The sequence below is a fragment of the Pipistrellus hanaki genome (genome assembly GCF_964339955.1).
Source record: "Pipistrellus hanaki genome assembly, chromosome: 6".
In the NCBI taxonomy this organism is placed as follows: Eukaryota; Metazoa; Chordata; class Mammalia; order Chiroptera; family Vespertilionidae; genus Pipistrellus; species Pipistrellus hanaki.
The window spans coordinates 26,325,869-26,347,306 of record NC_140508.1 but is presented as its reverse complement, the minus strand read 5'-3'; the positions used below and the strand labels follow the sequence as shown (position 1 = coordinate 26,347,306).

The window sequence follows — 21,438 nt, the reverse complement described above, 5'->3', positions numbered from 1 at the left end:
AAAGACAGTAGTACAGTTTCAGATTTTGTAGTAAGATTGAATCTTTCCACTCCAAATAAAAGGAACCTAGCTAACTGGCTTCTACCAAAATAAGGTTGGGGAAGGGTATTTTTGCTCATGCAACCCTGAACATTTAAGTGGTAGGTGACTTCTAGCACAACTGGGTCCTGAATGCAGCTGCTGCCATCTGGCTCAGTCTCTCCTGCAGACTCTCTGTGATGGCCCGAGCCCCACACCCTACTGCTTAACAACTAGCAGAAAGAGCTGCCTTTTCATACAGTTCTGGCAGAATGGTCCCATGGGATGCTGATTGGCTGATGTCTTTTCTTAGCATATTCTTGAGGCATTCACTGTTTCTGGGGAGAGTGTTCCCTCACACAGGCTAAGCCTGGGTTGCAAACCAATTCCAATCACAGGAGATGGAAGGGGCAGCCCCATCCAAAGTTTGAGGTGGAAACTTGTCTGACCTAATCTGATCTACATTCTTTTATATATATATATATATATATATATATATATATATATATATATATATATATATTATTGATTTTGTACAGAGAGGAAGGGAGAGAGATAGAGAGCTAGAAACATCGATGAGAGAGAGTTATCGATCAGCTGCCTCTTGCATGTCCCCTACTGGGGATATGCCCGCAACCAAGGTACATGCCCTTGACCAGAATCAAACCCGGGTCCCTTCAGTCCCCAAGCCGATGCTCTATCCATTGAGCCAAACCGGTCTCGGCTGATCTACATTCTTAAAATACTTTTTTCTGGGTATTGAATAGAGATTGGACTAGAAGAACTGTTGTGGAAGCAGTGAGACAAACTAGGGGCTGTGACAATTATTTGGCCTATGATAGTACCGCTGTACCATCTGAATGGTTTTCCTATGTGATAACACGTTCCCCCAGCCTCATAAAAAATATGAAGGAAAGCATGCTGGGAGTACCTTGCCTGACCTACTCCTCAGTTCAAAAGATTGTTACCTTATTGTCACATAAGATGACAAAAGAATTGCCTATCTCTCAAATTACTACTATTTTGCTAGAAGCCAGTTAGCTGGGTTCTGATATATCACAGAACATAGTCGATTCCTGTTTATAATGAACACCTCAAAATGTTGCATGTTCTTTATCACATTTTTTAACTACTAAAACCCATATGGTTTCTACATTGTGGGGGACATGCTAGTACAGAACTATATAGTGGGGAGCTCAAATCCTTACCTTGGCAATTTAATTAGCCTTACCTTGTTCATAGGTAAATGGGAAGTTTTCATCGAGGAGGGAAAATTAAATGAGATAACAGGAAAACAGCATAGTAAACATTATGATGGAAAATTAGTTTTAAAATATTTTAACTTTATACTTGAAGGTTTTTGTATTTTGTAACTTCTACTTCCATGAAATCAGTTGCAATAAATATGATAATAATATTTCCCTATATGATTTCCATAATAAGAAACAGCCTCTCTTCTTGGAGAAGCTTTAAAATATTATCATTTAATCAAAATAAAGGTGACATAATTAACTTTGAGTTCCATGTTTTGTTTTGTTTTTTGTCTGTTTATTTCTGCTTTAGTGTTTGTTTTGGTCCACAAAAGCATTTTCAAGAAGTTGGTCCAGTATGGCTTTAACAGACAGGAGACTTGAGAACCTGCAAATCTACAAATGTCTTCAGTGTGTTCGGAACAAAGACAAGAAGCAGATAGAGAAGCTGACCAGACTTGGTTACCCTGAACTAATCAATTTCACAGATCCTGTTGATGGACAGAGTGCTCTGCACTTAGCTTCGGTCTCCAATGACATTGACATGGTCAGCTTTCTCCTTAGTCTTGGTGCCCACCCTGATGTGAAAGACGGAATGGGCTGTACTCCAACAATGAGGGCTGCAGAACTGGGCCATGAAATGTCCATGGAAATATTAGCCAATGCAAAGGCGGATATGACTATAGTTGATAACGAAGGAAAAGGTAAAAACCCCAACATTCTATCTAGCAGATGCAACCCTTTTTATAGCCAGAAATTAATGAAGTGGTTTTGCTTTCCAACTTTAGAAGTGAATTACTCTTGTACCTAAGAATACCAACTCCTTATAATTTGAAAATGGTGTAGGTAAATCTTAGGGAAACCAGATCTGATAGTTTTTTCATATAAGAAATTAGGATTAGATTAATCTGTTAGGTGGTTTTTCTAAATGGAGAATTTTCAAATGACACACATTGGTATGTCATCATAATCATTCATTATAAAATATTGTTTAGATCAAAAAAGGGAGAGCATTTCTTATTCTTTTTTTACAATTTAGAACCTGGAGTAGTACTAGACTTAGAATTTCAGAAGGATTTTGTTTCTTCTTAATAGTCTGATGTAAAAAGGTTGATTCTTGGCATAAAATCAACTTTCTAGGGTCATTTTAAATAATTTGGGAATCTGAAGGATTAAGGTGGATTCTGGCATAAAATCAACTTTCTAGAGTCATTTTAAATAATTTGACTTCAAACTTGACACATGGCATTTCTATGATTATTCAGTTGAGACAGTCCCACTCATCCACGTTGTTCCCTTCCCTCATTCCATCTCAATACCATCGTCCTGGAGCTTCTTGCCCAGATCACCCCAGGTTCCAGCAAGAGTTGACATCTCTCAAAAAAATCACTAAGAAAATTACTACTAGGCTTAATGTAAATTGGTAGATTTCATCACTTGTCCCAAAGAATTGCATCAAGTACAAAGCCATTATCATCAGCCTGCAGTGGAGAAATGAATCCAGTTTTATAATGTTAATGTTTTCTAACAGGAACAAAATCTGTTTTTGTAACTGTCTCCAAACAGTCACTTGCTTAAGAGAAAGGAGAGGACAGAGACAGGAAGAAATATTTAATTGCTTACTGGCACCACATAATAAAATAAACTTCAGGTGCATTCCAGGGTCAACTGTATTTTAAAATGTCATATCCTAAAGAAAGCAACAGAAGCTTCTCAAATCTCTATTGAACATCATTTTCCAAAGTGTGTTTCACAGACCATTGAATCACTAGGATGTTGATAAGTGCTATATGCAACATTGGTCTCACTGTCCAATTCATTGGAGACACATTGGATGAAACATATTTAGGCATGTTGATTTCACATTTGTCAGATAGACTAAACATGGTGACATTTTCCATATATATTTGACCATAAAATAGTTTTTCCTATGTCATCTATTTACCTAGAGTTTTGTTGAATACATTTTGAGGAACACTGTAATGAAACATGTTTACCTCTTTGAGTTTGAAAAAGAGATAGAAATCACAAGGAAAACAGGTAGAGAAATTGGATAGCATAAAAATCTAAAATTGTAAAATTAAAACTAATCAAGGTGAAATTAGAAGCAAGGTCAAGTGAGTATTTGTAGCAAATATTAACAGCCATTTGGTTAAAATTTGAGCTCATTCTAATTAATATTAAACCTGTCGAGGTTCTGGAAGTTGAGTGTCTGAGAAAATGATAATGGCAAATCACATAGGAATATTTAAAAGTAGAAAATGAAACTTGAAATATAAAATCTTGTCTCACACGTACCCTCATTAGTACTGCCCTATATATATCTTTGATTCTAAAGAACCCATTCTGTGCTCACTGCACCAAGTGTCTCATCTTCCCCACATGAATATACCTAACTCACCTTGCACATCCCCCAGTTTGACTGTCACTTGCCAAACTGTTTTGCTTATTCCACAGTAGTTTCTCTGCCATTAACATCCTATTTTCCAGAGACTGATATTTGACTTACTGCACATTGTTTCTAAAGGATAAGCAAACAATTAAATGATTAAAAAATACTTATTGGATCCTTAGAAGCATGTGGGACACATTCTACCCCCACATTGTATTTTCTCTTTGAACTACTTTGTATTAATAGAATATGAAAAAGGTAAGGCTCTAAGCCACACTTGCTCGTGACTGTTTTCTGACTATCGCAGGTTGCGTTTCTTTTTTGGTTTCTCTATCTTGGTGTTTCAGTTTATTTCAGAGGGAAAACAAAGACAGATATGCCTTTGCTCTATCACTTTAACTAGGTAATTATGGATTTTAAAATGATCATTTTTCCTTTTTATCTGATTGAAATGTATAGAAACTACTCATAAGTATTCTTTGGGGGATTCTATTTTTCTACAGGTGTTTTGTTTTACTGCATTTTACCTACTAAGAGGCATTATCGCTGTGCATTGATTGCCCTGGAACATGGAGCAGATGTCAACAATTGTAGCTATGATGGAAAACCGGTGTTCCTTAAAGCCTGTGAAGTAGCACATGATATTAAAGAAATGTGCCTGACACTTTTGGAAAGAGGAGCCAATCCAAATGCTATCAACTCAGTATGACTATTCCTGTGATTATAAATATTCATTTTTTTCAATTATAGAGTCTTATCAGAGTAACTTTGGCATTTAGATATGGCAAAATTATTCTGTTAGCTTATAGACTGTTCATTTCTATTCAAAATGCTTTAAGATTATATACTTTCATGATCTTTATATTACCATAATCCTAGAGCTTCTTTCCTAATTACGTTTGGAAAATTGGTATTTATTATGCATAAATGTTAAAAGATCATTATAGAAAATAGACAAGGTATCGCTAATGCCCAATAAAAGTTTATCTTTTTGAAAAGAAAATATGTAGTTATGCTGTGTTTTTTATTCATTTTGCTCCCTCTCCTCACTTGACTAATTTTATTGAATTCCCTTATGTTTTAATTGCAATTTTGAGTAAAAAATTGGATTTTTTTTCTTAATATCTAATTTTAGCATATACTTACCCACCCTTATCCCCCCTTTTTGCTCTACAATCTTTCCAAGAATTGACTTTTTCTTACAAAAACATATGGTGTGATATACTCTGACTTTAGAATTCTACATTTTGGGTATTCACCCATTGTACTGGCTTCATTTTTTTCCTCTTTGTTTCATGAAACTAATGAAAATGTAGAGAACTAAGCATGTCTGTGACTGTAAGGTCAAATGGATTTAGATAATATTTATATAGGAGATGTCATTTCACATATACAGCATTTGATCTGCTTTATGTCTAGTCCACAGGTCGCACGGCTTTAATGGAAGCAGCAAGAGAAGGAGTGGTAGAACTAGTTCGAGGGATATTGGAAAGAGGAGGTGAAGTGAATGCATTTGATAATGAGAGACATCAGGCTGCACATTTTGCTGCCAAAGGAGGCTATTTTGAGGTAATAATTTATTCTTCACTTTAAAATTTGTTGCTAAAAATTTTCTCTCAAAAACTTTAAATATTATGTGGATTACATTAGGCAGATTTTTTTCTGCATTGCCATCTTGATTTCCTTGAAAAATTCTAAAACTCTATTTATACCAAATATTATTTTAAAAAAGCATACAGCTCTTCAATTTTATCTGCTTGCTAACTTAATATATTAATAATACTAGTAGTGTTTCTCTGTATTCTTAACTATGACAATTTAAAAGTTTTGCCTACTGGGTCTACTGTATTTTATGCACTCCATTACATATTAAAATCTTCAAAGTATATTATGATGTAATTATGGGAGAACAATGCCAACATGCTCTTATCACCCTGATTATGAGTGTATCTTATGACTCACCTAAATTGTAAACTCTATTCTGATTATCTGGACCTATCAGCAAAGGTTATTTCATAGATACAGTGACATTGCAGCAAAAAAAAAAAAAAAAAAAAAAAGGAATCAAAGATGGCCTTTTTTTCCCTTTAAATTCTTAATTACATAAAAAATTTCTTTACTCAATTTTCTCTGAGTTTTAACATAATTACCCTTAGTTTTTTCATTGAGTCTCTTCTCTGAAATAAAAATATGCATCACAATAGAAGTTAAATTTGGTAAAGAATTTGCTCCTATGATAATATTTATCATAGTCTGATGCTTTTTTAAAATGGCTTAGATTTACAAAAAGCTAGTCTCTCAGCTGAGTATAGAGTTTCTTAAACTCTAGCTAGGGGTGGGGAAGATCTGGCCTGTCAAATCACTTGGTCTGGCCCTGACAAGGCATTAGGGGTGAGTTAATTAAGTGTTTGACCAAAGATAGCAGGCTAATTTTTAAGTGATAATTTTGTATGGCCCTTTAAGTAATGTTATAAATATCCAAATGGCCCTTGGCAGAAAGAAGGTTCCCCACCCCTGCGACAATGTTGTTTGAAGGCAATTTTGGCAACGATAAAAATGTTCTATGTCTGTGTTGTATAATAGAGTACAATACAGTAGCCACCTGTGGCTTTTGAGTACTTTAAACATGGCTAGTGAAACTAAGGAACTGTATTTTTAAGATTGTTTTCTATTTAATTCACTTTGATTTCATTTTAAGTAACCACATGTGGCTAACATAAGGTATTGGATAGCACAGGTCTAGGAGCACTCTTCATTCACTAAATGTACATTCCTATTCCCCTACATTGTCCACTATCTGTTTTGCAGATATTGAAGCTTCTTTGTGCCTATAATGGAGATTTGGGGCTGATTGGAATATCTGGGAACACACCACTTCATTATGCTGCCATGGGTGGTTTTGCAGATTGCTGTAAATATATAGCTCAGCGAGGTAAAATTTACCTAGCAGTATTATGCTTGAAGTATTTATGGTTTATCCATGTTGTAGATAAGTAGGGAATTTGGGCCTGTCACTTGTTAGTTGCTTATGTTTTTCATTAGCCCAATCCCACTCATGTATGTAGAAAGAAAATTGAATTTCTTTTTCTACTCTACTTTCTGTTAACTCTGGAATATGGTCTTAAAAGTGATAAAAACCCATTCTCCCAAATATTTTTAGGTTATTGTTCAAAATCTTATCATGAGTCAACAGATTATTATAACATGTTTATAGTTATTAAACTTTTTTTTAAATACATGTGAACATCAATCTAAGCAAGGACAAGCATGGGAAACCATGTCTTTCAATCTTAATTCTTAATTTATTAAAAATATTCTATTGTGTCCAGTGCAAAGATAACTTCTGGATGATTTGAAATTATGATGAAAATATTTTAGGGAGAAATATGGAATAAAGTGAAAATATTCATGGAAAATTTGAAATGTAAGTAATATTTATTATTTTAGCTTTTCCTGTAGCTTTTAAGTAACTTAGTTAATTTAGGAATATAAACTATGTTATATATAATCTAATGATAATATTAATTAAATTTAAAGAAATGGATCAATTTGTTATTAATTGCATGCTAATTAAACATACATTAAAAAACTTTAATTCTTTGTTAGAGATAATTTTGCTGAACTTTATGGTAGTTTTTTTTTTTTTCCAGTTTCTGAGAAATAGGCAAAACTTAAAGTCCTATAACTCTATATTAGAGCAAAAAAAGTGCTTTTTTTTTTTTTCCTTTCCAAGGGCACAAAATTTCAGAAGTCACTGGGACCTAGAGATCCTATACTATAGTTACTAATCTACATATATAAAAGCCTAAGTGACCATTTGACTTGTAGCTATGATGCACACTGACCACCAGGGGGCAGACATTCAATGCCCAGGCATAGGAACATGGAACAGAATAATGAATCTCAGAGGGATGAGGGAATGGGGGAGGACAGGAAGAGATTAACCAAAGAACTTATATGCATACTAGAGACCCACTGCACTGATTTGTGCACTGGTGGGGTCCCTTGGCCTGACCTGTGCCCTCCAGCAATCTGGAACCCCTTGGGGGATGTCAGACTGCCAGTTTCAGCCTGATCCCCACCGGCCAGGCCAAGGGATCCCTTCTGGTGCACAAATCCATGCACCAGGCCTCTAGTATTACATATAAGACTAATGTGCCTGCGTAACTAATAGTGTAACAAGTACTCCTTCATCCTCCAAAATACTAAACACTTTTAACAAACAAAGAAAAACATATCAAATGCAATGTTTGCCCTCATAAATCATTTCATCAGTCTTGTTTTTAAGTCTGTTTCAATCAGCAGTTTATTCTGACATTTCTTTTTTAATATAGTATATTTCTAAAAACTAAACATCTGCCCAGATTGAAACAAGCTTCTTCAACTTTAACATATCTTCGCTTTCTTATTAGGACAAACATCACCAAATATACTCTCTTGTTCACACACACATAAAAAGCAAAGGGCCAGAGCTTGGGCCAGGCCACAGGACTTCCCCAGCCATGCAGAAAAGATTTATCTTCTTGGCTGAATCATAAAACTAGATGGTAGTTTTAAAACCAAACATCTGAAAAGGTTCTGAATTTTATAACATGTTTGGAAGTACAACCACGTCACCAGATCCTATGAGAGGGGCTGAATTCCATAGCAGCAGAGTTACCAGTTACATTTCTACCTTGAAAATCTTAGATCTAAGTCCACCAGAGCAGCAAGAAACCATTAACAATAAAATGCTCATTTCTGAGTAAACTCTCTCGGTTTAGTCTCTTCTCTACTTCATTGTAAAGGCTGAATTCTTTTCCCACATTAAACTGTCTTCCTCAGTACCCTCCTCTTTTGCCCCTGGTCCTGTCACTGGAGCAATTTATAAGTCCCCATAAGCAGTATGAGCACCATGTCCAGGGACAGAGGGGAGTTTGGAGTAGTTCTACCCCATGGAAACTTTTCCCTTTCATGGGCCTTTGGCTGCTGGTGTTCTACAGCACCAGCCCCTAAGGTTGAGTATCTTGACCACAGAGGAACATTAGTCACAAAGGGAAAAAATGGATCTTTAGTTACTAATCATAAAGGAGGAGACTCTCATATCAAAAAGGGGGGGAAATACCTTCAGATTTTTTTTTTTTTTCTAAAAGGAGTGCTGAGGAGAGGAGGAAGGAACGTCTTTGGGAAGGCCAGAACAAAGGGTCAGTGAAACTTCAAGTGGAAGGGTGAGAGAGAAGGGCAGATGAATGGGTTTGTTTGTTTATTTATTTGAAACAGAGGAAGGGAGAGGGAAAGAGAAAAACATTGATGAGAAATAAATATCAACATCAATTGGATGCCTCCTGCATGCCCTCTGCTCTCCCTCAGGCCCCTGACCCAGACTTCTGCCCTGACTGAGAATCCACTAGTGACCACTTGGTTCATGGGTTGATGCTCAATCAACTACAGTGGCTGGGCTACCTTAAGATCTTTAAACTGAGATGTCTTAGTCTTTTATCCACACAAAGGTTTCTAACTAGGAGAAAACTGGGAACAGAAAATAGTAAGCTAAACAACTTTAATAATCCTTGGATCCATTGGGTGGCATGAATATAGGAGTGGCTTGGGAGATGGTAGATAAACCACAGACACCTTCACTAAGCAAAAATGTTCAAAGGGAAAAAAAAAAGTATACTCAGAATTACTATGCAATTATTATGCTATGGAATTTTATTATTGAGACCCCTTCCTAATATGTTACATGCAGCTGCCTATACAATTTGGTTGCTAGAGATACTAATTGGGCAGCAATTTTTTAATTATGTGATTTTGGCAAAGCAATAGAAGAGTCTTCTAGAATCAAAACACTAGGAAGAATTTCATTGTCTGACATTTATATACATAATGGATTTTTAATGCCTCAAGACACTTATTATAGACAACATAACCTTCCTGGTAGCAATAAATAGGGCCCCACCACCACCATCCATTCAGAAAGTATATTTATTTATGTAATGTTGGTTTCATCATTTTAAGGAAGAAACCAAAAAAGAAAATGAATTTTAATATATAACTTAGTCAAATATAATACTGAAATCCTTTAGACTTGATGAACAAATTCCTTTTTTTTCTGTTAGGTTGTTCACATGGCCTTACTAAAAAAGAGTAGATTTATATAAATGACATTAATTTCACAGAGTATACAGATAAAATATCATTTAAGATTGCACACTGATTTATAGTTATAATCATTCAAAAGAAACAGCTGTCCTTCAGTATTCTGAGTGCCTAAGAGCCCACATAAGCTGCCTAAATCCAGCTTTCCAAACTTAGTTGTCACCCTTACTCTTTTCATGAAGAATCCTTAGCAAGTATCCTAATATGGTACTTGTTTGAAGTGTCGATAGAGATCAATGACTTAATCATTTGGGGCAGATCATCTAAATTGGAAACATCTCCCTTTGAAGCCACCAAAGTAAAGTGCAAAATAAATAAAAAACAGCTTAACTTTGTAATTATAAGAGCCTAAATGTGCTCATCTCTATATATGAACTAGAGGCCTGATGCATGAAATTTGTGCAAGAGTAGGCCTTCCTCCATCCCCCCTCCCCACCCCTTCCCCCGCTGCCAACACTGGCTTCCCTCCGGCACCTGGGACCTGGGCTTCCCTTGCAACCCCAGAGGGTCGCCCGGAAAAACAGCCAGTCTAATTAGCATATTATGCTTTTATTATTATAGACTAGAGACCTGATGCATGAAATTTGTGCAAAAGTATGCCTTCCTTCCACCAGCTTCCCTTAGGCACCTGGGACCCGGGCTTCCCTCCAGCCGCCAACTTCTTCTGGAAGGACGTCCAGAATGACATCCAGAAGGACGTCCAGTCTAATTAGCATATTATTATAGATAATTTGGGGACAAACTTTTGACTAAGCACTTGAAATTAGGAAAACAGTTAGATGAATGCCATTTGTTAGAGCTCTGCCAGTGACAGGAACCATTCATAATAATGATGCTTCACATTTTAGGATGTGACCTGAAATGGAAGAACTTAGAACATAAAACGGCCAGGGCTGTGGCTAAGGAGCACGGCTTCAAAGCAGCAAGCAAAGAAATACGGCGGGCAGAGAGAATGGCTACTAAGCTGGCCAAGCCAGGAGTTAAAAATCCGAATCCACTCTGGGCCCTTCGGCTTCACGATTGGTCCGTAGAAAACGAGGCTGTACTTCGGGAAGTCTTCTCGTATGTGGACAGGGGCGATGGGACAGTCAGCAAGGAAGACTTCGTCACCGTGCTGGAGGAGAGGCAGGACTTCGTGACCCCGGAGCAGCTGACTTCCATCGCTCAACTTCAGGAAAAAGTCCGGGGAGCAGGGGTCAACATTAACGATTTCTTTAAGGGGACCAAATACTTAACCAAGACTTATGTCTTGGGATCCTACGGGCCTAAGAAAAAGAAAAAAGGGGTAGCCAAAAGGGGAAAGAAAGGCAAGTTCGTTTTACCCCTTCCAGTCTGCGTCATCCCGGACAATGCATTTCCACGCCGGAGTGATGGTGGGCCCCCCTATTACATGATTGAAACCTACAAGAACGCCACGGATTGCGATCGGTTTAATCGGGATCACCCGCCAGAACATCCCATTCAGGACGACTCCGCTTGGTACATTGAGGATTCCGGGAAGGTATTTTCCAATATTAACTTCCTCACCAAGGCAGGAGACCTAGCTTCTCTGAAAAAGGCGTTTGAATCAGGCATACCAGTGGATATGAAGGACAATTACTACAAAACACCGCTCATGACTGCTTGTGCAAGTGGAAACATAGAAGTGGTCAAGTTTCTTCTTGAAAGAGGGTATGTTTTTGGTTGGGTGAGGTTTAAATTTTCATGAGTCTTACTGTTTCAAGAAGGTAATAGGAAAGCTTAAGATGCAATCAGCTGCAGAATTTTAATAGCACAAGAAAGTGCTGCACCCCTGAAGCCTAGACTGCAGGTAGGTCTTACTATTATATGGAAAACCAGGCTCATGGTAACATAGGCGTGTGTGTATATGAAGATGGTTTGCACAAATAACAACTATGCACAAAGTGAAAGTCAAGAAGTTTTCACTCTGATGGCAGAAGCGTTCTGATTGGGTATCTATCACTGGCCTCTCAAGAAAAGTTAATTTAGTGTCAAAGCTTTATCATATTGGTGTGGAGTTGCTTTTCATTTTATTTTAAACTTTTAAAAAAATTATTGTGGTAAGAACATTACATGAGGTCTAACCTCTTAACAAATACTAACTATCCAATATAGTATTATTAACTATAATCACAATATTATACAGCAGATCTCTAGAATCTATTCATTTTATGTGGAGTCACTTTTTAATCTGCCTCGTGTGTGTGTGTGTGTGTGTGTGTGTGTGTGTAGGGGAATCCCAGCAAATTCCAATAAGTTGTCTATAATGACTAAGAACATTTTCATTCCCTTCTCCAGAAAAAAAAAAGCAGTCTTTCCCTTGGTTCATTTATAAATGTATTTAAAATCTCAAAGCATGATATTTTCATTTAGCTTTTCAAAAATTAAATATTTCTTATTGAAATATTACATATGTACCCTCCCCCCACCCCAAATGACCCCTTCTAGCCTGCCCTGCTCCCGACCCCAGGCCTTCACTACACTATGTATTGTCTGTGTCCATGGGTTATTCATATGTTCATACAACATCTTCAGTAGGTCACTTCCCACCCACTCCTAACCCCCTGCCCCCACCTTCCCTCTGAAATTCATGTAACTTTTTAATCTAAAACAATTACTCGGGTTTAATTCCTTCTTTTATCATTGCTAAATAACCTGTGGTTAGTTTCTTAACCTTTTTGTGTCTCAGTTTTCTCATTTTTACAATGTGGCCCCAATGGGACTTAGCTCACAGAATTCACTGAAGATAAAATTAGTTATGTAAAGCACTTACTGGCACAGTAATTACATACTTGATAAATTGTATCATTATTATTACTATAAATGCAGAAATAGACCCAAAAGGGAATAATATAACTCATATTTCCTGTCAGCTTTTATCTTCATTGGATTCAGCTTTTTAATTTTCCTTGATTTTAACCTTTGCAAAATTATAACCGCTAAGATCTTAAGTGCCTTTTAAAGATAAACAAAATGTAAATGTATACACAGAGTTAAGAGTGTCTGATAATGCAGAACACTTGTCAAGAAAAATTATAACATAGAGTTTAACTTGACTCAGAGCTTCCTTGGTTTACAGTTGAACAAGTTTATAAAACTATGAAGTCTTACTTAGCGTTTTTAGCCTCCAGTGCTTAGAACAACCCATGTTTTTAGCTTGTGCTTCTATCTTATCTTCTAGGGCTAATGTTAATGCAACAGATAATTTTCTGTGGACTCCACTTCACTTTGCGTGCCATGCAGGCCAACAAGACATTGTTGAGCTTCTTGTTCAATCTGGAGCCATGATAGATGCACCTTCAATCAACAACTCAACTCCTTTATTTAGAGCCATTGAGAGCTGTAGAATGGATACTGTCAAATACCTACTTGATATTGGTGCTAAATTCCAGGTGGAAAATAGAAAAGGTATGTGTACATATTATTGATGGTTAGGGTTAGAAAAGGAGAATTTATGTTCAACCAGAGTCCCGGTACATGAAATTTGTGCAAGGGGGTTAGGGTGTAGGGGGGAGTGTCCCCCAGCCCAGCCTGCAACCTCTCCAATCTAGGACCCCTCCAGGGATGTCTGACTGCCTGGTAGAATTGGGCCTAAATGGGCAGTCAGACATCCCTCTCGCAATCCAAGACTGCTGGCACCCAACTGCTTGTCTGCCTGCCTTCCTGATTGCCCATAACCACTTCTGCAAGCTGGCCTGATCACCCCCTAACCACTCCCCTGCCAGCCTGATTGATACCTAACTGCTCCTCTGCCAGCCTGATTACTCCTAACTGCCCTCCCTGCAGGCCTGGTAACCCCTAACTGCCCTCCCCTGCAGGCCTGAGTCCCCCCAACTGCCCTTCCCTGCAGGCCCAGTTTCTCCCAACTTCCCTCCTCTGCCAGCCTGGTCACCCCTAACTCCCTTCCCCTGCAGGCTTGATCACCTACAACTGCCCTCCCTTGCAGACCTGATCCCTCCCAATTGCCCTCCCCTGCTGGCCATCTTGTGGCGGCCATCTTGTGTCCACATGGGGGCAGCCATCTTGTGTGTTGGAGTGATGGTCAAATTGCATATCATTCTTTTATTAGATAGGATAGAGGCTGGGTGCACAGGTGGGGGCCGACTGGTTTGCCCTGAAGGGTGTCCCGGATCAGGGCAGGGGTTCTCTTGAGGTGTGGAGACTTGTAGTGGTTTGCAGGCCAGCAATGACCACCAGCGACCCAAGTGGAGGCCTTGGTATCTGGGATTTATTTATCTTATATAATTGAAACTTTGTAGCTTTGAATGGAGGCCAGGGTCAGCCAGAGTGGGAGGGAAGCTTGGCTTTCTCCATCGCCGGGGGCAACCCAAGCCTCCTGCTCTCTCCAGCTCTGTGGCTGCTGCCATATTTGTTGGGATTTATTTATCTTCTATAATTGAAACTTTGTAGCCTTGAGTGGAGGCCAGGGCTGGCCAGGGCTGGCCAGCGTGGGCAGGAAGCTTGGCTTCTTCCATTGCCGGGGAAACCCAAGCCTTCTGCTTGCTCTGTGGCCGCAACTATCTTAGTTGGGTTAATTTCCATACTCACTCCTGATTGGCTTGTGGGAGTGGGTTGTGGGTGTTGCAGAGGCACAGTCAATTTGCATGTTTCTCTTTTATTAGTATAGATTCCAAACCCTTTTTGATTCTATTCTTGTAGGACCACATTTTCCCCTGAAACAGTGGTCTGCAAACTGGGTCTCAGACATAAGTGCTTTGCAAATCACTGGTGTTAAAAGGGCTAATTCTTTGTGTTGCAACCTCCCATGGATTGATAATTTTGCAAAATACAGTAAAAAGTGATTTACTAGAAAAATGAAATGGAAAAAATCCCACAAAATACAAGTGCAAATTTTTTACAAGATTCAAATGACAGAAGGCTCCTCTATTAATTTGCTATAAAAATTTCCAAGTACTTACTCTTAATTCCTGTGGTTATTTCATTATGGCCCAGTAAACTTTAGTTTGTGGACTTCACCAGTGTGCAAATCATATCTTGAACTATCACACTGTTTGTGATTTTCTAATAATTGGCATAGTTTACAATCTCTGGATTTGGATTCCTTTTAAAGCTAGACAAAGTCATTTCTGAATTGAGGCTCTCCCTAGGAAGTAAACAGAAGGCCTGTTTTATAAATACCACAAATGAACACTAAAAAATCACTTGATTAAATATTTTAGATTCTTGCTTAGAGATATCATTTTCTTATAGTGGAATATATTCTTTTTATTATTATTATTCCAGAGAGGAGAGAGGGAAGAGAGAAAGAAACATCAATGATGAGAGAGGATCATTGATTGGCTGCCTCCTGCACACCTCTACTGAGGATTGAGCCCACAACTCAAGCATGCACTCTTGACTGGAAAGGAACCTGGGACCTTTCAGTCTACAAGCTGATGCTCCATCCACTGAGCCAAACCAGCTAGGGCCAATTACTTCTTTTTAAATATATATATGTTTTAATTTAAGAGAGAGAAGAAGAGAGAGGGGGAGAGAGAGAGAGAGAGAGAGAGAGAGAGAGAGAGAGAGAGAGAGAGAGAGGGAATTTTTGAACAGAGAACATTAAACCTCTGGCTGCTTCAGGCTGCCTCTGAGTCATGGGTAGTATTGTGCTAGGCCTGCCCAAGTACATTACAGGTGTCACAAATTCTAGCCACGTGATCACAGCACTTGTGAGCATCAATTTCCCCAAACCCTTTAGAATATATCTCCTTACATCAAGGAAAGGGGAGGACAACAGAAATGTGTCACAGCTTGGAATGAGAACAAACAATCATACATTCAAAATGTAAACTACCAATGTTTTCTATCAACTTTTAGGAAACATGCTCAAAAAATTGTTTGGCAAACAAATGGAATTGTAATGATAAGATTTCAGAGTTGGGCCCACCTTTGAGAATATTTGATCTAGCTCTGTGATCTTACACATACTATTTGCTTTAGAAACACCCTTACTAGCCCATACTAGGGCTGCTGTGCTGAGATAATATTTTTTTCTACATGACTTATTATTAACCTGTTTATTATAGCTCTGAATTCTATTTTAAACAGGGCACACTCCCATGGATGTTGCAAAGGCATATGCTGACTATAGAATAATTGGTTTGATTAAAGAAAAGCTAGATAACTTGCCAAAACCAACAGACAACCAAAAACTTTTGAAACCCAAGCCATCTATTAAAATTAAAACTGAAGGCCCTGAAATTAAGAAAGAAGAGGTAAGAAAAGTAATGATTACTCATTAGTAACTAAATGCCTTAAAAACTTGGGGAATGGGGCAGTGGCACTGTTTACATATTGTTACACAACATGGGCCAAATAATAGACAAACTATATTTTCAGCACTATTTTGCAATACTTTTAAAGAAATATCTAGCAAGGAAATTCCTATTACTGAAAAGTTTAAGAAGCATTTGTTGCAAATAGAATCCACACAAAAAAACACATTGATTTAGCCAAATACAATTAGAATGTTGAAAAAAGAACTGATAATGGATATGTGCATATTTATATAATATATGTGGATATGGATATAGATATAGATATAGATTAGATATAGATATAGATACTGGAGACCCAGTACACAAAATTCATGCACAGTAGGGTTCCTAATGGCTGCTGGCTGCCAACCTGGGCCTTCCTTCATTCCACACTTCCCCCTGGTGATTAGTACACATGATAGCGAGCAATTGAACTCCCAGTTCATTGAACTCTCAAGGGGACACTTTGCATATTAAGCTTTTATATATATAGATAGATATTTAGTCCTAAATTATACAGATTTTATGAGATAGCCCAAAAAGGAAGGAGGATAACCCTTATGAGGAATGAAGTAAAGCATAATTTTTCTTCAATTTGGTCTTATATTCTTTCATTACTCATTTTAAACCATGCCCACCTAAGGAATTTTAATGGTTACTGCTGAGTCCTGGGATATGGGGACACTTGTAACTTGGATATCACACAGTATAACTCTAGAAGGCTTAAAACTCCAAACTGATTGCTCCTGCTCATCTGGAGTGGTATAGTTGCTTCTGAACTACCGGAGAAGGTTGAGGTTGTTGCCTACAGGGATTTCTGGGATATCAGGCTTTGTCATGAGGAGGGAAGCTTTAAGTGCATTTCTAGACTAGAAACTTCTTTTAGGGAAGCAGAAGGATCCCTGGAGATTCTTGCAAACACATGACAAAAAAATTAAATTTAAGAAGGAAAAGCTTTATTGTTACCAAATATAGGTGATAGAAGTGGGTGGAATGGAGGGATCACAGGCAGGCAGTAGAGAATAACAAACATAGATGACAAGAACAAGGATTGCCAGAGGTGAAAGAGGATCAATCAGCTAAAGCTCCTACTATGTGCACCAATATCATTTCAGTAAGAATGCATCCTTCTGATTAATGAATGGCCACAGGTCAAGGATGGGTATCTTGAAGACTTATGAAATCTGCCACTGATACTACTAATTTAGTAGACTTAAGACAAATCATCTCTCTCTACCCAAAGTTAAAATAATATTCTCCTTCATTTCAAGTTATCATTTATGTAGTAGTTATTATTTTTTCTAGATTCAGAATGAGATGTAGAACAATAAATAATATTAGAGTGTATATAGGTTTATGGAACTAATAGTTGTTTGTTTTTTGTTTTTGTTTTTTGTTTTTTGTCTTGTTTCCAGGAACCACTTTCATCAATTTATACTGTACCAACCATATTGGAGGAAAAGAAAATGCGTAAGGATAATGTGGTTCATCTCAATTCATTGATTACCAGTGGTTATACCAAGAAAGTGAATATCACATTTACTCCACGGAGGGTAAGTACTCTAGATTTTTCATAAAGTGGTATAAACTAATATTGTCATTTTTCAAAGACTTTTTATGCAGAACACAAAAACAAATATCCAAAGGTTATTTTTCATAGTTACTATTTGAAGGTATCCTTTTGCCGATTCAGTAAGTCCAATTTGTTTAGCTCCTAGTATCTCATTTTCTTTATTACAATTTCTATATTGACATTTTCATTTTTCTTGGAAGATTAAAGTCTTCTTTGGTCAATATCATTCCCTATTGTAATTTAGTCACCAAGTGCTATAGATACTTTTTCTTGGTACCTTAGACCTAACTCTTCTTTATACTCAACACCATCAACTCTTAATTATTAGAAGTAGATTTATTAAGTAGCTTCCTAAAACATCTACAATTAAACAGGTAGAGACATTTTTGGAGAATAAGAGTAGTCTTGCAAATACCTATCAAACCATGCTGAAAAAAAAAGACCACCAGCTCCCTCTGCCTTCTACTATGAAAATAATAGTGATTTCCCCATAAGACATAATGGTAGCCAACCCAAATGATCTTCTAATTCTATTGATTTCTTGTTTTCACATCCTAAAAATGAACAGCAGCTGGCCCAAAAATCATTAGAGAGGTAACTAAAGAGTATTTCACTTTTGCCGAAACCAGTTTGGCTCACTGGATAGAGCATCGGCCTGCAGATTGAAAGGTCCCAGGTTCGATTCCAGTCAAGGGCATGTACCTTGGTTGCGGGCACATCCCCAGTGTGCAGGAGGCAGCTGATCGATGTTTCTCTCTCATCAATGATTCTATCTCTCCCTCTCTCCCCCTCTCTGTAAAAAATCAATAAAATATATATTTAAAGAGCATTTCAGTTGTCCAAATAGCACAAAAAATAGTGATACCCATCTAACCACTGATGTTATATAAGAGTAAAAGACAAGTTCAAATAGATTTAGAAGTAAATTTGATAGTTTTAAATTAACTATACTAAAAGTTATCTGGATTTAGCATGTTGTGGCTGTCATACTCATACCTGCTCTGGCGGTGATTTTTCCCTTAAGACCTGGAGTCCTGAAGCCACAACGGCAGAGCTGATCAGGAAGAGGGAGCTGCAGAGGGAGAGGTTCACATATGAGGTGGACTTTGAAGACTTCATGATGCCCTTTCAGAAGAACATTACAGAGAAAGCTCACGCATTGGAAGCTGCTTTCAAGATCTAAATCACAGAGGTTGCATATTGGGTAAAACATTTCTAGGTCCAGGGACCAAACTTTGGAGAAGGTAGATATTTCCATCAAAGCAATCCACAAATTAAGTATTTGTAACCAAACATTTGTTTTGGCTTTAACAACTATAAATATTCTGAGCTGTCTAGAGAAGGTGTGTTTTATTTTGCAATGAATTACATGTCATTCTGGACAAATCCCCCAATCTTCTTTAAGACTGTAGTGGAATAAATGGCATTTTGGTTATAAATATAACATTATTGTCAAAAAATTTACCAAATGTACACCATTATGTTTGCTAAAGATAGAATTATGGAAATTGATTAAAACAGTTTAATATTGGGGAAGGGGAGCTTTTAGTCCATTAAGGAAAGTGTTTGTTTCTCAAGCATCATCGTATGTGTATGAGGTAACTAAACTTTGACACCTGTGGCAGACACTGTTAGCACTTCATCCATTTCTCCTCTGCTGTGGGATGGTAGCATTCTCAGGCCTGATTTCAGATGCTAGAAGGCTGCCTCTGACACTTAAACTTGTACAGTAGGGGTCAAAGGATGTAGGCATGAGAGCCTCGTGAAAGCAGCCCGAAGCAGTGACTGAACAGATTCAGTGTATGTTACCATTTTGGTGGGATCATTCTAAAGTGCATATTCTCTCATCGATGTTTCTGGCTCTCTATTCCTCTCCCTTTCTGAAAGAAAAAAATATTAATAAAATATATTTTTAAATAAAAAATAATATATATATATATAGTAATCTCAGATTTGTAAATATGCAACACACATAAATAGTAATTTTGAGGGGGCCTTAGAATTATGCATTGAGTTTTATTTTCTTGTTTGGTTTATCCATATTTTCTTTTTACAGTGAACATGTATTACTTTGTAATAAACAAGAATTTAAAAAAAATACAACTTGACTCAGAAGTCTAAAATACTAAAGTGATTTTATTAGTATTTGCCTCTTTCCCCACTTTATATATCTTGACTTAGTTAAGAGTCTCTCAGAAGGAGAGGTTGAGCCAAGAATTCAGGAGCAAGGATTTTGTTAAGGAAATGCTCCCAGGGAGAACAATGAGGAATAAGGTTGAAGCAAGACAGGGAAGTGAAAGAAACTAAACAAGGGTGAGCTTTCCTATGAAGCCTCCTTGGGAAGCTGCAGAGCACAGGCAAAGGCACTGGGCATCTGGATTCCTGCATCAGTTAATAGCTACAAACTATAGGGGTACTGGTAAGGCTATGCCAGTGCTCAAGGGCTACCCAATGAATTGAATTGGTGGGTCATCATCATGGGAATTATTGGCTGGAAAGCATACAGAAGCTGGGGATAAGTGCATAGTATGGGAAAAGGGGCACCAACAAGGTGTATTACAGAAATGTATATACAGAGTTAAACTCAAAAAGGAAATACTCTCCTCTAAACATATCCTTATCTTTATTTTTTAATATATTTTATTGATTTTTTTATAGAGAGGAAAAGAGAGGGATAGAGAGTCAGAAACATCGATGAGAGAGAATCATCCATCAGTTGCCTCTTGCACACCCCACACCGGGGATGTGCCCGCAACCAAGGCACATGCCCCTGACCAGAATCGAACCCAGGATCCTTCAGTCCGCTAGCCGACGCTCTATCCACTGAGCCAAACCGGTTTCAGCTCCATGTCCTTAACTTTAAATGAACACTTTGGTAAATTGGTTAAGAGTGTGGTTTTTGCATTCAGCAGACCTTGATTTGAATCCTCACCCTGCCATTTACTAGCAGTATGTCCATGGATCAGCTACAAATTGTGTCTGAGTCTCAATTTCATCATCTATAGAAATAATAATATGCTCCTTAATAAGCTACTGTGAGACTGAAATGGAGTAATATTTCAGTAAGGCTTCTAGTTTGGTGCCTCCATATAGTTTGTGCTCAATAAATGATTTGTTTTTAACTTTCTATCAGCCACATGTTGCAAGGTAAGGGGAAAAAAAAAAGCAAAAAAAAAAGCACAGGGATGATGATCCAGAACCAGACAATTAGAAGAATTAAAGTTCCTTGAAGCAGATTCACTTTCAGACTATCAGGTGAAGTGATTTAAACATGTAGACATGTTCTTTATCTAGTTTATATAATCAGAAAAAAAATAGTACTCATTTGATATAGAACATGTTACTCCAATCACAGTGAACAAATGTTTATTTTTCTTTTCTCCAAAGCCGAACAATTTATCCTAGAATCTAAATAGTTAGATAATCAAAACAATGCCTTAGGAAGAGCTCCCAAAAAACAGAGCCCTGGATAGAGGACTCTTATGTAAGTGCTTTATTGAGGGAGTGCTCCCAGGAAAAGTTTCGAAGGGCACAAGGGAAACAGAATAAAAAAGGGAGAGAACCTGAAGAAGAGAAAGTTAGCCACAGCCTGATTCCATGGGAAGCTTAGAGAATGAAATGTGCCACAGAGATCGCCTGCCCAGAGGGCAGGGCTGGCTGTTATAGTCTACATCAGTAAGTGATTGGTCAGTCCCTTCACAAAGGCAAGGAGGCTCCAATCAGCCACAGGCTGTCCTCCTGAAAAGTGGGTAGTTCTGAGCCAAAAGTAACTACCAACCACAGCAGCTGAGCAATAGAGGAACCAAA

At 37.7% G+C, this 21,438-nt stretch overlaps 1 protein-coding gene across 1 annotated transcript; it reads left to right on the top strand.

Annotated features, from left to right (window-relative positions):
- Positions 1-1,602: 1,602 nt before the first annotated feature.
- Positions 1,603-19,514, top strand: ANKEF1 (ankyrin repeat and EF-hand domain containing 1). Its single transcript, XM_084887065.1, has 9 exons — positions 1,603-1,972; positions 4,164-4,363; positions 5,080-5,229; positions 6,469-6,592; positions 10,647-11,469; positions 12,980-13,206; positions 15,850-16,016; positions 17,474-17,611; positions 18,656-19,514. Exons 1-9 carry the CDS (start codon positions 1,627-1,629, stop codon positions 18,812-18,814), a joined length of 2,334 nt encoding a protein of 777 aa, XP_084743191.1. The 5' UTR covers positions 1,603-1,626; the 3' UTR covers positions 18,815-19,514.
- The last annotated feature ends 1,924 nt before the right edge of the window (positions 19,515-21,438 follow it).